Source organism: Oxyura jamaicensis, chromosome 2 (genome assembly GCF_011077185.1).
Source record: "Oxyura jamaicensis isolate SHBP4307 breed ruddy duck chromosome 2, BPBGC_Ojam_1.0, whole genome shotgun sequence".
Lineage (NCBI taxonomy): Eukaryota > Metazoa > Chordata > Aves > Anseriformes > Anatidae > Oxyura > Oxyura jamaicensis.
Genome location: NC_048894.1, coordinates 1,928,323 through 1,944,155, shown reverse-complemented (window position 1 = coordinate 1,944,155; position 15,833 = coordinate 1,928,323). Strand labels below are relative to the sequence as shown.

Genomic DNA, 15,833 nt, shown 5'->3' with positions numbered 1-15,833 from the left:
CAGCTTATGCCTGTGTCTTAACGTGTGAAAAAGTCATTAGATCCCTAACAGTATGGGCTCACTTCATCACCTTCACTTACTGAAAAGCAGCTGCAACGTGACAAACCTAAAGCTCTGTTTACGCTGCGGTAGCTTATTCCTGATAGGTTCTGAGCCCTCATTTTTAAACACTTTCTCCCTTCACCCTCCCCTCTTTCCCAAGGGGCTGACATCCTGGCTGTGCAGCGTCTGATTTACAGTCGGGATTTTTCGGTTGTGCAGCCCTCACAAAAGCTCCTGCCAAGTTCTCTGCGCTTCCACGGAGGAGTCACCCCTCTGTATCAACGATCTATACGACCAGTCCTCATTTACAAATGCAAGTTTGCAACCAGAGCACCTTGTCCTCTTATAGTAATATATTTAAAAGGAGCCAGTAAATCTGATTTTTTTTTTTTTGGTTTCTGAACATCTGCTAGCATGTCAGACTCAGCCCTGCTTATCTGCACGTGGTTCCACTGAAAGCAGCTGGATGTACCCCGGCGTATACAAGAACAGACTTAAGAATCTAAAAAAGCCCACACGTACAGGCAAGATAAAGTCAAACACTTTTAAACACATGAAAATAGAAAGAGGAGCCTGGTTCTTTTTAGAGGAGACACCACCACCATGCTGCTGTTGCTCATAAAACCTTGAATTAACACACCAAAGTCCAGCCCATCTGCTCACCAGCAAGCAAAACAGTTTCAGCCTGTGAGCAAACTGGCTAAGCTCTGCATACTACAGATAAAATGGGATCTCAGCTAACATTTGGTCAAAGTCTCTCTTTATTTTTCCATTTTTAAAATCAAAGCATCTAGCTCTTCAGATCCGTAAGGACAAATAATACCTCCCAGTGCATCCTAACCCCAAACAAAACCCTCTTCCAAAAACAATGAGCAGGTATTTATTTTCCTGCTCTTTGTTTATTGCTGCAGAACTTTAAAAGCTACTGCTGAAGCTTTCTGTTAGCTTGGCTTTTCATTAAAGGGCACGGAGAACATCACCACAATCACGGTGAAATCCACACTTTCTTTTAGACACGATATCCTTCTAAAAACAGATGCTTCTTCCAAGAACAACTAGTTTGAGGTTTATTGTGTTTGTTGCTTTCTGCAGGTGTCAGAGCTTCCACAAAGGGACTCGAAGCTACCTCTCTTCAAACGTAACACTGCTACTCTTAACCTGGCTGTTTTGGACTGCTATTGACTCCAGTTTGCAACATACAAAATAAAAAAGGAGAGCAATTCACTTTGAATAGGAATCATTAAAGTCAAAATAATACTCTGATTGAGATGCCAGCCACTTACTGTCCACAAGGAGTTCTGCTACAGCTAAAGATACTCATCTCAAATGCTCTCCAGATCAACTCTTGCTGCCTAAATGAATCATTTAAGCCAGTGCTCTCAAAAATCAGCCTGTGTGTCTAATTGAGGTGGCCACAAACACTCTGGTACTGTCCTGCCCACCCTGACTCTCCAGGTCTCTCATCAGGACACTTTGCAGCCAGAGCTCGGCAGTTTATTCAGTGTTACAAAGCACAATCCCTTTGTCCCCTCAAAAATGTATTTTTGACCACCTAGACCTAGAAGCAGGAAGCATTCCATGCAGTGTTAAAAGCAGTGTGATTTTACGATGCACATAAGAAACACTGTTTCTCCAGCTGTTTCCCTGAATGTATCTGCACCGCAGACCCAATCCTCACTGCTGGGCAGCAAATTCTTGTGAGATGGGCAAATATAAAGCCCTGAACCACACACACTTTGTACGCAAAAAACAGCCTCAGAAGTTGACTTGTACGAACAGAAAAAGTAGTAAAAATCTACCTAAAATAAAGAATATTTGGGGTTGTCTCCTGATAACTCTAAGAAACTGTTTTCAAGTCAGCAGCTCACCTGCTGCATTCAATATTTCCTTTGAAAAGAGCCAGAAAAGCAGAGCTGTGGTTGTGTTTGTTATGAAGCAGCAAAGCAGGCTGTTCCACGACTGTCAAAATGAACCAAACTTTGAGTATTTTTCATGTATGCACATTCTAGAACATTGATAAAAATGTGAATTCCATAACACATCTTTTAGCAGGGCATTAATTTGCACCTTTCCCCTAACTAGTTGTCTGTTTTCTCAAAACTTACAGGTTGCTCACCTTCTGGGCATCTCTATCATTCAATGGTAGGTGAAACTCAAAAGGGCTTGAAAAGTTATCTGAGGACAGAGGACAGGTACGTACACACAAAAAAGTTTCCTCAGGGAGAAAAAACATTATGTTTCTGTGTTCATCCCTCCTGTGCAACAAGGACTAGATCCATGGAGACCACCATGGCCTTGAACTTTTATTGCAATTCAACAGCTCAGTTTCCTAAAGACTTTTCCGTGGATCTCTCATGATTTCTAGGCACACAGTCCCACAACCACTGCTTAGCTCAGATGTCACAGTACCGTACCTGTCTGCCACATCCATATCCCCTTCGATCTTGTTGAGCCCCCTCATGATGTTATCGAACTGCTCGCCCTGGTAATGCAGCACTTTTGCTGTGTCCTCCAGCCGTTTCTGCGACCCCGTCAATAACCCCGTCAGCTCCTTCCCCTTCGTCGTCTGCAAAGCTGCTGCTTCTGCCCCCGCACCTTGGCTCGACAGCAACTGCTCCCTCCAGAAGTGCTCGAGGATGTTGAACACCACATTCCTGCTAGGCTGCAGGGAACTGAACCAGTGCTTGGTGTTCTTCTCCAGGATGGTCAGAGAGCTGAAGATTAAATTTGAAGACTCCTTCTTGATCTCGCTGATGCTGGAAAGATGAAAGTTGACCAACAGCTCCCCGGTCTTGTCAGCTGTAAATTTGATGGCGACAGGAGTCAGCGAGAGCCTGCCAGAGACCCATTGTTTGTTGGTGTCCAAGTAGTAGGAACAAGGCCAGCTATGGATATTTATGTCTTCGTTCATCAGCTCGCCGTTCAGAGCCTCCTCCACAAGAGCAACGCTTTCAAAGCTAGGAGAAACTAGAAAGAGAAAAAAAAATAAGCAAAAATCCTTAACAACATCCAGTATTTTCACTATATCCTTACGTACTCAAGACAGATTCGCAATCACCCACAGGTGTCTTACAAAATTTGGTTACCATTTGAGTGTTTCCTTCAGAAAGACTCACCCTGCCTCAACAGGGCTGTCAGTACTGCTGCTGTCCCCAGCACAACAATGCTGCCTCCCCTTCTTACAAGGCTCTCATCATGATTCAGTACACAACAGCACCCGCTTCAACTGCCCGCTGCGTTAACACAGAGCTTTGAGTGGAGGAGAACTGACCAAAACCAGGAATATAATCAGTTCTCACTAACTTTTATCGTCTTTCACGTGCACCTTTTTATTGGAAAGCGATGACGTAAAGAGCTCTCTATTCCCCTCCTCATCACCCAAGCGACTTCCCACAGACCAACACGTCCTGAATAAAGTCCAGAAGGAACCAAAACACAGGGTCACCTATCCAAACCACACACATCCATGACACCACTGCTCCTTCCCCTTCGAGATACCAGGTATTTAAAAAAAAAAATACACCCAGAAGGTCCATCCTGAGTATTCAACAGCGTAAATGAAACCACAAATCACCACTGACCAGAACTCATAAACATTAAGGAGCAGAAATACCCAGCGACGCTGCTGGGAAAGCCCTGACAGACCCAAAGGGAAGCCGGGATGAAGAAGATGCCATAGAGGTACTGGAAGAGGTGTACAAGCACAGAGCTTGCTCACCAGCACCTGGAATTCCAACAGAAACACGTGGAGCCATCACGTGCCCAAGGCCTGACTTGCTTGCCCCAGAACAACCTCAAGTTTGGAAAGGTAAATTCAACAAAACATCTGGTCCTGCGCCTCCGTGCCCACTCCCGAAGCCATTTCTTACACCCAAAGGGCCACTCTGTGTCCTCCAACACCTCCTCCGCAGTGCGAGTGTTCAGCGGGAGCATTACAGACCAATTACCTTCCATAATTTAACTCCTTGTGAGAGGCCGCCACGTAATTAGTGATCTCATTACTCGTTTATTCATCATCTCCAAGACCTTTGATGTGTTACAGCATAATTTACAGATTAGTACCACAGCATTATCACAAGGCGTTCAGGTACTTACACGGCACAGTAAATGAAAAGTTAGGCCTCTACCACAAAAGCCCCAACCAGATGGATACCAAGACTCATTACACCTTTTGATTTTGTTACGATCTGTTCCCCTTACGAAGGTGAAGGAATCCTAACGCAACCAAAAACTAACAGACCTTTCTCTCAGGTAGCACTGGTATGAGCTCCTGCAGCACATGCTTGAAATCTGCTCATGTTTTCAGGTTGCTGCCTCATTAATAACCTTTAAATAGAGCTTCTTGCTGTGATGTGAGCCAAATAGTGAGAAATAGTCCACAGAAAAATTGAGTCAGGAAAGTAGCTACAGCCAGAAGGCAATGACAGGGTTTAAGAAATACAGTTTCTGTATTGATCGTTTACTGAATAATTCCATAATTTGGAGGAAAAGCTAAAAGCCCTGGCCTCAATTCTTCCATCTAGGAAAGAAGGTAACTCCTAATGCAGTGAGGTTTGATCGAACAGATCTCGTGAAGAGCTTTTCTTTCCCTCCAAGACTGGGCTTTGTGAGCTGCCAACAGTCATAATTTCTATTTAAAGATTATTCTTTCTTCAATACAGAACGACAAAGTCATTCACAAAGAAACAGAAAAGAAAAACACCTGAAGGATCAGCCAAAAGCGACCACAAAGAACCACGCATCACGAGCAGGGCTCCAGAACAGCCATAAACTGAACTGGAAAAACCTAAGTTACATCAGTAGTGAAATCAGCACCAGGTAAAACTAAATCATGGTGTCAGAGCTCTTTTAGTTAGGAACTACTAACCTAGAGGTTTAACAGCTCGAAGCTGCCTAGGTTTCAACACTCATGTTTTCCTTCTATAAAAACACTCTGAGGTATTATCGTCTCCCTCCCTCACATTACGTACTCAAAGGTTTTAAATTGCCACCCATCTAGCATGTTTTAAGACGTGTATACGCTCATGCAGAGTATTTCAGATGCATATAAAGTCACACAGAGTATTGGAGAGAAAAATCTCTCTCAGAACTACCAGGAACAGCGATAGGAGAGCAAACAAAAAATAAACCAAAACAAACATCTCGTATTACAACTCCCCATACCCTAACACATACTGCAAAGGCACTGAAGGAGCTCCCATCAAACCCAGGGGAAAACAAACAAAAAATCAGCAGCCTCCCAGGCTATCAAGTGCATCACGTTCGGGACCAACCCTGACACCATCCCCTACTTACCCCAGCAGCGTGCAACTGTTTGCTACGTACACCTTTTTTTTCAGGAAAATATCCTACATCGCAGCACGCTGCTCACAAGCTGTTTCCCCGAGGTGTTATTTTATAAATAATGATGAAACGGAGTCGCTGAAAGATTACAAGTTCTGCAGAGGATCACAAGGGAAACCTGGAAGCAAATGCAGGTTGCTCAACGCTCAGTGCTGGGACAGGCACGGAGGAACAAAATGTCATCTGGAAAACAACTCCCAGACCTTGCTACCAGTAACAGCCACCCTAAATAAAGCACGAATGTACTATGGAGGCACAAGAAATGGTAAGCAAGCAAACAACCCTTAAAATTCTCTAAGAAACCCAGCCTAGAGCCTCTTTTCACAGGCTAAGAGTTCACAAACCTCCCTGTACAGACAGCATTTTTCTCTCGAGCCTGCTCATCGCCAGAAACAGACGTAGAAACATCAGCAACCGAAGCAGTCCCACGACTGTGCCATAACAACACGTTCCTTACCCATACCACGAGCTCCTTACCTCGATCTGTAGATGCAGAACTCTCGGGCAGCCTCGTGGGAGCTGCCATCTGTACAGAACTGTCCGTCTCTACATAGATTTTTCCCCCTTTGTATTTCTTTTCAACATCCAGGAGAGCAGGTGAAAATAAAAACGGAGCTAAAGCAAAAATCCTGCTATGCCCGTTACCAGAAACGCCAAAAAAACAGCAGCATATAATCAGCAGAGGAGGTGTGATTACCCCTGGGTCTAAGAGAGTAAAAAAAGCTCTCTCAGCCCAGGGGAAGAAACGAAGCAGTCACTTGACCTGGGTAGTTATACGTGTGCATGCCCTGGGTCATATGGCTTTTGACTCACCTGAGAGCTTGGCCTGACAGTCAGCTTCTTTCTGTGCCCGAGGGCAAAATGCCCAGGCAAGAACCTACTTGGGAATCAAGTCCCTTCACCGTTCCAGCACGTTTTTTCCCCAATATAATGGTTTACCTAGCACTGGATCTGCACAACCTCGCCCCGAGACGAAAACATTTAAACATGCACTTCACTTATGCAATGTAAGAATGATTTTATTCAGTAACACAGACACATCAATGGTACAGAACACAGCTACTGTTTAAGAGCTTTCACCAGGGCACTGTAATTCAACGCAAAGCTTCCAGGAGCTCGCTTTTAACACTAGTAAAATTCCTCAAGTGTTTAACACAAAGAAATGGTCACGGGCACCTGAATTTAGCTGGAAAAAGGCATCAAATCTGTGCTTCACCTGTGACACTCACACTGTCTTCTGTCTCTCCGATGGGTACTGACCTGTGATCATGTTTTCTGAGCTATTAAAAGAAATATCATTATCCTGCTGTTCTTGTAACTCCACTGTCTTGAACCTATTAGGGAAACTTCTCTTCGGTCTCTACTAGAAGCATTTTCCCTTTTACAAAGGGTCTCTGATTAGCTTGCACCTCCTCGTTATATTTGAGATTCAGCATTTCGCTGCTCCCCATTCTATTCCTTCTAAAACAGGACTAGAACCTCCTTAGCGACAAGACGTGGTTGGTATTCATGGCTCTGTAAAACACACTGAAAAAAAAAAAAAGCCTTAAAAGACACGTTCCAGTATTCCCACCCAGAAAAGCGACAATGAACAGATGTAAGCAAGTCGTTTATATTACCAGGAAAATGACTGAGCTGGCAGAAAACAAGTGGCTTTAGATTACTTGTAAATGCAGTCAGGAACAGGTTCATAAGGGTTACGGTGCTTGAGCTGCTTGCTGTGCGTGCAGTGGAATAGGAGGAGCCACCTAAAGTGATTTCTCAATGAATTCCTTCGTTGTGCCCACACTTTTGTCCACACCACAGATAACCCAGGCAGTCTCGCCCAGCCTGGGCTCCCCAACATCAATGATTTATGTTCTGCTCTACTCTGCAAACCACCTTTTTTGGGGGGGAAGAAGGAACAACCCAACATTTGTCTCCTAGACACGGCAGCACAACAGCCCGTGAGAACTAGGCTCAGCGGCACAGAAACGTGGATTGCATTTTTGACAGTGTCACCACAACACTGCGCACATTCCTCAGCCAACACGTCTCAGTGGCTGGTTCCATAAAAAGAAGGTGACTCACCTGCTCTTGTGAGGTGCTCTGAGATCACCTAATGAAACGTAAGCATTACTAATTGCCCCAGCATTACTAATTGCCCCAGCTGCGAGGAGAGGCTACATACGTTGCGAGAAGGCGCTGCCAGCTCACCCCTCCACAAGGTGGCTGCCTCAGAGCCTCCAAAACTCAGAGATTCCCCTCACCTGCACTTGCTGATTACCCGCAGAACATTCCTGAACGTGTTTCTAACACGTCGTTTCTTTTCTGTCCTCCTCCGTGGAGGGTTTCCACCGGGTCAGCATCTTTGATGGTTTATTCCCACAGGGCACCGTCTGGCAAACTGTGAGTTTTAACAGCCCGGTGAGCCCCATGAGCCTTGCAAGAAGAACGTTTATAAGGTTTATCCAGCAGCAACTCCTCTTTTTAATTAAATGTCTAACACCAGGCTCCCAAATCCCCAAGTGATGCCGCAAGACAAAGTACTTCCAAGTGACCCGGCGAGAAACACAACGGGCAAAGACTGGTGGCAGCTCTGTGCTACGCGAGATTTGTCTCCTCCCACCTCAAGAGACCAACAGACCCCCGCTAAGAAGGGGCATCCGCACCGAGGGGCTCCTCCACATCAATGTTGCCATCCTTCCATGGGAAGGACATTCTGCTTGCGCACCATTTCTGACACAAAGGGGGATCTCTGCAGAAGACCAAAGTCCCCCTGAACCTTCCCACACCTATTTAACTCCAGGACAGCTCCAGTTTGCTCCCTTGAATGCACACCAGCCCGTACACCCCCCAGATTAACACCCACCAGCTGGGGCGGGATCCCAGCAGGATCCCTTCAATCCCAATCCCGTCTTGCCGTCTCCAACCCAAAACACAGCCACATCTGCACTTCCTAAGCCTGGCTGCCCCCCAGGACCCCTGCTCTATGCCTGGTGAGCCCTCCCCTGTCCCGTCCCCCCCGCCCAAGGCTTGCTCCCTTCTCCTTCCCCACCACCACCCCCAAGGCTCATCCCACACTGGCATTCCCCCTTCCCCCAAAACCACATCCCCCCCCTTCCCCCTGCATCCCCCCCTTTCCCCCTCCTCGCCCCAAGCCCAATGCCATCACTTGTTATACCTACCCCCCCCCCCAAACACCCCCTGCTGTCCCTAACCCCTCCGCTGTCCCTAAACCCCCTGCAGCCCATCCCTGACCCCACAGCACCCCACCTCCTCCCGGGCCGTGCTCAGCCCCCCTCCACCCCCCAGCCTCACCTCCATGGAGCCGGGGCCACCTCTCCTCTCCTCTCCCCCCCCCCCCCCCAAGACACCCCAAAACACTCCCCAGGCCAGCTTCCCCCCCTCACCCCCACCCCACCACCAACCCCCCGCAACCTTCACCCTCTCCCCAGCCTGCATCCCCCCTCCCAGCCGACTCCTTCCCTAAATTTCCCCGATATTTCCCCAAATCTCCCCCAACCCCCCCGCAGCGCCCCCTCCCCGCCCCTCACCCACCTCCCTCCCTCCCGGCCCCGCAGCGCCGCTCCGCGCCTGCGCCCGCCGCCCGCTCCCATTGGCTGAGCGCGGCGCCCCCTCCTCACGCTCCCCCCCGGCCCCGCTGCCCGAACGCCGGCGTTCCGGGGGGCGGCGCGGGGAGGTTCCGCCTCCCGCCGCCGTTCGCCCCGCCGTGAAGCCCCGAGGGAGGCGGCGGTGAGTAGCGGCGGCCTCTCGGTGTGCCCTCGGCTCCCTCGGGACCCATCCGTCTCACGGACGGGCCGCGAACCTTACAGGGGGGCGATGTGTGCGTCGCCCTATGGCGTCCGGGTGCTCCCCGTGGAGCTGGGGGGGGGCTCAAAATGGTGGCCCCAAGATGGCGGCGCCAAGATGGCGGCCGCGCCTCTCCTTCATCCACCTCCGACTCTCCCCCGGGCTTCTGCTCTTTCTCAGCGCCTTGCCGTCCCTCAGTCCCCTCAGTGTCCTCTCTCCTGAAGCCTTTTCCCGTACCGTGAGGGTTCTCCCTGCCCCGGGCGCAGCCACCCCGTTGTCATTCCGCGCTCCCCGCCGTCTCTTCGCTTCGTTTCGCCTCTGGGAGCTCCCCGGCCCGCTGAGGAGGGGCTGAGGAGGGTGGGCTGAGGGGGTTGCCGCATTTCGGTTCCTCCCTTTTCACAAAGGAGCCCCCTCTCCAGCACAGCCTGCAGCTGTCTCCTGTGGTCCCGGGTGTTTTGGGGTGGTTTGTTTCCCCCACACAACAATTTGTGTAAAAGGGATCCCCGCTGAAATCAATTCTTCTGCTCTTTCAGGAAGGAACCAGCTCTCGCTGACTGTCCCCAGAGAGCGGGGTTGCCCAGGCAAGAACGTGACAGGAAAAACGGCATCTTTACTACCTGATACATAACATCAGGAACCCACCAGCGTTAAATGTTACAAAGCATGGAAGACCCTCATTAGCCCGGTGGGCTGGGGTGCTCCTGCACAACACCCCGTTTTACCTCTCAGCGTTCATATTTTCCTTGTGAGTTCTCACAGACGTAAAGGATCGAGGCATGTGACGGGAGAGCGTCTGGTCCGCGCTGCCTCGGCCAAGCCAGGAAGAGCCTCCAGCCTGCATGGACAGGGCGACATTTGCCTGCTCCACCGCCTTTTTCCGTGACTACAGCAGTTCGTCCCAGAGCGCCTTCTGCCTCCCCGCGGGACACGTTGACTTTATTGATAAAGTCGAATCGTTCACGTACTCAGACTTTTTCCGCGATTACCTGATTCCCAACCACCCCTGTATTTTCTCAGCAAAATTCACTGATGGCTGGGGCAGCAGGAGAAATTGGGTTACGTGGGATGGAAAGCCTGATTTTGATCACCTGCTGCAGAAGTTTGGTAAGTCATGGCATTTTAATGCTTAATTGAAACACATGCTAAATGGCACCATACTTTGTTTTAATTGTCTAGAAATTGAACCGCTAGCCAAACTGAAGCAATTCTCCAGACTTTTTTCTAAGTTAATGCATCTGTTTTCTATATGTATTCATACTTTTTGTTGCAGTCAGATTCCAATCTTGAATTTGTGTCCTTAATAATAAAAAGTGCTGTGTAATTTAACCGTACCACTTTATATAGCTGCTATAACCACAAGAGCAGCCTGACACTTATCGAATAGGGATAGGCAAGGAGAAAATATTGGCAGCGAAAAATCTCAGAGCTAGACTTTAGTCTGTAAATTATTAGTGTATTTAATAAATATCAATTCCCAATGTAGTTTGTTAAAAAGAAACTGCAGGTCAGATTAAGTAAATAATTTCTGGTCTGAAGCATGTTTGCCTGGTATGGTGGTGTCAGGAGTGAGAGCTGGACACGTGATCGTTGCTTTATGGATTTGGACTGTCCTTAGCATGATAGTGCCCAGACATTAGAAACTGCCCCAATGGATAAGGTTAAAGGAGTTCAGTCTCAGCACCAGTTACTCTGTTCCCACGTGAACTCAAAGAGTTTATATTTCAGGAGACGCTATAGTACCTGTTGCCAACTGTGATGTCAAGGAGTACAATTCGAACCCAAAGGAGCAGCTCCCCTTCAAGGAGTACATAAATTACTGGAAAGAGTACATTAAAAATGACTACCGCTCATCCCGAGGGTGCCTTTACCTAAAGGACTGGCACCTGAGCAGGTAAGAGAGCACTGCGCAAACCCCTGTCGTGAAGCCTTAACACTTGTCTTTCTAATGCTCGAGAGTTGAAATGCTGCCAGTGCTGTTTGTTAGCACCTGCCCACTGAAATATCAGTCCTGTTCATGGTGTACTACGTGCAGTGAGATTCTTAAACAGCTCACCATTTCCTGAAGAGGCTCCCAGTCTCGAGCACTTGCGTTTTCATCTGTGTTTTACATGACTGGGGGAACCAGGTGACTGTAAGATTTGGCTTTCATTTGACTGTTATTTCTACAAAGAATGGGGGCGTTTCTAATGGTGCTTAATTCAGAGAGCATTCTCCTTTTTCATATGAGCTACGATCCTTTAGCATCCATTTTCTTTACTAACTTTCCCAGTCTTTAAAAGTAGACTTCAACCTGTGCAGTCTTTCCTTCTTCAGCCTGCTGCTTGTGAGGTGCTTGAATCGTCCATTTAACCGTGTCTGGCTGGGACTTTTATGTCTTTTCACCCAAATCTCTTCTTCCTTAAATGTCTCCAGCTTCTAATCCAGCTTTCTTGTTTGCAGTTCTTGTTCTCACTTTTGAATGTGCCAGTGACTTATAACAGAGGAAATTAGTCAGTCTCTGCCTCCCAGTTTGTTTGCTTTCACAGACATCAGTACTGTGGCTTGCTGCAGAAAATCTCCACGTGTGGCCTCGATAGGAAACAGGTAGTATATACTGTGGGAAGAGGCCACACATTTGTCAAATCCCACAGCCTGGCTTCCCTCCCTCTGCTTCTAGGCTTGGGGAACTGAGGTAGAAGGAACAATGCTGCATTTTTCTGAGACCCATGTCCCACACTTTATCTTTTTAAGAGCTTTCCCAGAGCAAGATGTTTATACAACGCCCGTGTATTTCTCATCCGACTGGCTGAATGAGTACTGGGATGCTATAGCGGTGGATGATTACCGGTTTGTCTACATGGGACCTAAAGGTTCATGGTAAGACAGCTTGGTTTCTGTCACTGTACATACTCTTTATTAAGATTTACGGGGGATTTTTAAGATTTACAGGGATTATCACATCGTATTTCAGGATATCGTGCACTTCCAGGCAGTGCAGCAGTGAACCCAGCAGTCTTGTTTCTTGAGCTGGTTTGTTTCTGGATATGAGGTGTCCTTATGCAGTCAGCTGAGGTCCTTTTGCACTGTGAAAAGCTCTGAACAGTTTACACAGAACCTGTAGGAAGTGTCAGCTGGTTTATGAACGGTTTTAGAGCAGAAAAGCCATGGGGGACCATCAACCTCTTGTGATTTGCAGAGCCAACAGAAGGGTGCTGATGGGTTGGTCGGGTATTTTGCAGGTGGAAAAGTCGAGCCTTGGTGGTAAGTTTGCATTTACAGTATTCTCAGCAGTTCACATCATAAAATCTCCTGCTGTTGAAGAACTTGTAGGGCAGATTAAAAATTAACTGATGGAGAAGCACAGAGGATATAAAACGCTGCAATAATGTGCAGATACAATGGTCTCTGAATACTTAAACAGAAGTAAATGAAGAGGCTGACAGTTTGGGATCAGGCTTGCATAGTAAATGTTGCCTTCTGTGTGCTTGACTCTTGCAGACATGAATTCATTGTACGTATTTTAGGTACTGTCTTTACTCAACTTCTGATTTGCCCCACAGGACTCCATTCCACGCTGATGTCTTCCGTTCCTATAGCTGGTCAGCCAATATATGTGGGAGGAAGAAATGGCTGCTCTACCCGCCAGGACAGGAGGGCTACCTGAAAGACCGCCACGGCAACTTGCCCTTCGATGTCACTGCACCTGGTCTTCAGGACAAGAGTGTTTACCCTCGCTACAACCAAAGCCAACCCCCTGTAGAAATCGTGCAGGAAGCAGGGGAGATAGTCTTCATCCCCAGTGGATGGCACCATCAAGTTTACAACCTGGTAAGATAACTGATGGCAACCTTTTATAACAGAGTGATAAACTGTAGGCTTGACTTGGGTCAAACTTTTATTGCCACAGCATTTTGTGGATGCTGAAAGTCTAAATGAGCTACAAAAAAAGTTTATAGAGAGATTGATGGGGGAAAAAGTCGTTCAGTGACTGCTCAAGATGGTGGCTAACACTAACCTTGACTCAGAAGCTCTCTGGGTCATTGACTGCTAGGAGATGGGAATGCGCAGAATTGGAAGAAGCTGTCTGCACCCTCTTTTCTTATGCTCTTCTTTATTAGATGCTAGGAGTCACTGAGAAATAGGATACTGGATGAGAGCGGTTTATGCTGAGGCTGTTAATCTTCATTTATAACTGCGAATTGCAGTCGACTATTGGAAAATGCTGACAAATTTGTTGTCATGATTACGAGCCCAAATTAACAGCCTTGTTCCTCCCACCCCGCATCTTCGCCTCCAGAAAAGGAATGCTCAGACAGAGGAGCTAGAGACATTTGACAATTTAAAAAGTGAAAAAAGATTTTGATGTTTAGGGAAATTAGAGACAGTTTTTCAGCACGGTGGGGGTGTTAGTGCCAAAGACGCATTTCCTTTTTTGAGGGACGTGATTTTATGTTTTGCAGTATCGGTGATATTACAGCTGTCCTCTCACGCTGTCCTAGGTAGAGATTAATAACCGTTTAACCTCTTCCTTCAGGAGGATACCATCTCCATTAACCACAACTGGGTGAACGGCTGCAACGTAGCTATAATGTGGTGCTTCCTGCAGGATGAATTAGCAGCTGTCCAGCGGGAAATCAATGAGTGGAAGGACCCTATGGATGACTGGCACCTTCAGTGTCAGGTATAACAACACGTTTCCTGCTGGCTGACTATTAGAGGGGTCATGTATCTCAGGGTTTTATTTTGCCACCTTATTAGAGCTCTAAGACACACGAGTCCTTATGCTCATACCTGGAATTAGTATGTGATTCCTAAGGAAGCAGGAACTTGTGACAACTTCATTTCTCAGGAAGTTAAGTATTAGTTTAGGAAGATAGGGAGAGGCTCGTGTCAGTGCATATTTGCTGTGCCAAGGAGTTGGATGTTGTCTGAAAAACTAAGGCTTCAACTGTTCTTCACCTACCAAGGTTAGCATTGGTGTCAGGATCAATCCTTTACGTAGTATTTCCTTTCTCTTTTGTAACATATAAGTGAATTTTCATTTAAACAGCAGAACTTAGAGACCGTCACACAGGAGAACTGGGTTGAATATCATTCATGATCAAACAGTGAATCCCAAACGAGTAAAATTAAGGCGAAGGTGGCAGGAGGCTTCTGTGTTTGCAGATACGATGCATTCAGAAGGCAAAATTAGTGAGCAGCGTAGTATCTTGTATGTTCCCAAAATCTTAAGTGTGAAGCACATGTCAAGTTTATTTCTGGAGGCTGTTACTGTTGCTAAATTGATACCCTCCAAGAATAGTTTCAAAAACCACAGCCATTTACTAGCTAGAACAAACTGTGTGTTGTTTTGGGGGCTAATGAAGTTTCCAATCAGGTAAGGAATTTGAGTGCCATCAGGAAACCACAAAAAAAAATTTACTTTCGATTCTGGCTAGATAAGTCTGTAATTCTTACTGTAAACAAAAGAGTTGCTTCCATTTCAGTGCTGTTTTGTTTTGTTTTGTGTTGTTTTTCCCCATAGTTGATAATGAAATCTTGTACGGGTATAGACTACAAGGAGTTCTACAACTTCCTCAAAGTTATTGCAGAGAACAGGATTTCTATCTTGGAAAATGGCCTCGATGACGAAGCTTCAGCAAAAAACACTCCAAAAGCTGCCATTTCCACCTTGGGCATGCTCCACGCAGTGTTTGATTTAAAGAGGACTGTGAAGGTGCTAACATCATTGAGTGCTAATGAAGATTTCAAGAAGCTAGACCTGACATCACTTTCTCCACCTCCGGAGGCGTTGCTCCACCACTTGAAAGCAGCAATAGATACAGCGCTACTCTAACTTCCTATTTATTCAGTTCTTTGTAAAAAAAAAGAACCTTTTGCAAAATGGGTGTTTGTAGAAGAATGACTCCTCCCTGTGTAATAGCGGTTGCAGTTTAAGTACAAAGAGCCTTAATATAGAGTGGGGAGAGAGTACATTCATGAGATGACTGAGTACTTTTTAAACTGACAGCAGTTAAGTATCTAGAATAATTAGGAAAAAAAATATAATGGGGAAAAAAAATCATATTATTATTGTAGAGTCTGATAAATTGAGCCCTGCTGGTAGAGGAACAGGAATTGTGGAGCAAGTTTCAGTCTGGCAGGGCTAAACACTGGAACTGCAGCGGTCTGCAGCATATTCCCTCTGCTTCTGAAAGCACAGCACACTGAGAACTAACCGGCGCTGCAGACTCCGGCAGTTAAGCTCTGCTTTGAATGGTCTCAGTGAAATTATTTTAAGACCTGTCCTGCCTCCGGGTGTCACTTGGACTTCTTAGAGGACCCTAGTTAGCTCCCCTTGAAGCCTGAGCTGGCTCCCCAGATGCAGCCTGGCTGTGGAAGAGCTGACTGTGCTAGTTTCTTACACAGTGGAGTCTCCCTAAAGCTGAAAGCCTCAGGTAGAACAAGCCTTTGTTCTGCTGCAGCGCCTGCAGGACTGATTTTAACATAGCAGGAAGATGTCCTGCTAGCAAACCTACCACTAATAATTTTAACCATGCGATCCACCCAAGCTCAAAAGAAGCTTGAATGTACTCTCTCATTTCTACACACTATTTCAAGGCGCAGTATTTCATCAAGTAGAGACTTGATTAATCAGGGAAGCTAGCAAGTAGCCTAATATTATCTCCTTAAAAAAA

At 46.7% G+C, this 15,833-nt stretch overlaps 2 protein-coding genes across 11 annotated transcripts in view; one reads left to right on the top strand and one right to left on the bottom strand.

The window, feature by feature from the left end:
* SNAP47 (synaptosome associated protein 47) overlaps positions 1 to 9,547 on the bottom strand; it is a 26,618-nt gene extending 17,071 nt beyond the window's left edge. Inside the window, exons 1-5 of one of the 8 annotated variants that reach the window (XM_035319653.1) lie at positions 7,874 to 8,047; positions 7,012 to 7,015; positions 6,600 to 6,664; positions 5,863 to 6,052; positions 2,457 to 3,009 (exon numbers count right to left, since the gene is read on the bottom strand). In XM_035319653.1, the coding sequence (XP_035175544.1) occupies positions 2,457 to 3,009; positions 5,863 to 5,911 (602 nt within the window). In that variant the 5' untranslated portion in view covers positions 5,912 to 6,052; positions 6,600 to 6,664; positions 7,012 to 7,015; positions 7,874 to 8,047. Of the gene's footprint in view, positions 1 to 2,456; positions 3,010 to 4,744; positions 5,202 to 5,862; positions 6,053 to 6,599; positions 7,833 to 7,873; positions 8,048 to 8,925; positions 8,950 to 9,414 lie in introns of those variants that run through there. The other 7 variants (XM_035319654.1, XM_035319650.1, XM_035319652.1 and 4 more) reach the window with 7 other exon arrangements.
* JMJD4 (jumonji domain containing 4) lies at positions 9,006 to 15,833 on the top strand. 3 transcript variants are annotated; one of them, XM_035319655.1, is made up of 7 exons: positions 9,006 to 9,120; positions 9,711 to 10,281; positions 10,903 to 11,068; positions 11,908 to 12,033; positions 12,717 to 12,984; positions 13,691 to 13,837; positions 14,681 to 15,833. In XM_035319655.1, the coding sequence occupies exons 2-7, from the start codon at positions 10,017 to 10,019 to the stop codon at positions 14,990 to 14,992; spliced, it is 1,284 nt and encodes a 427-aa protein (XP_035175546.1). In that variant the 5' UTR covers positions 9,006 to 9,120; positions 9,711 to 10,016; the 3' UTR covers positions 14,993 to 15,833. The 3 variants fall into 3 exon arrangements, with proteins under 3 accessions (XP_035175546.1, XP_035175549.1, XP_035175547.1); XM_035319658.1 differs by lacking the exon at positions 9,006 to 9,120 and adding an exon at positions 9,366 to 9,383; XM_035319656.1 differs by lacking the exon at positions 9,006 to 9,120 and having other exon boundaries at positions 9,545 to 10,281.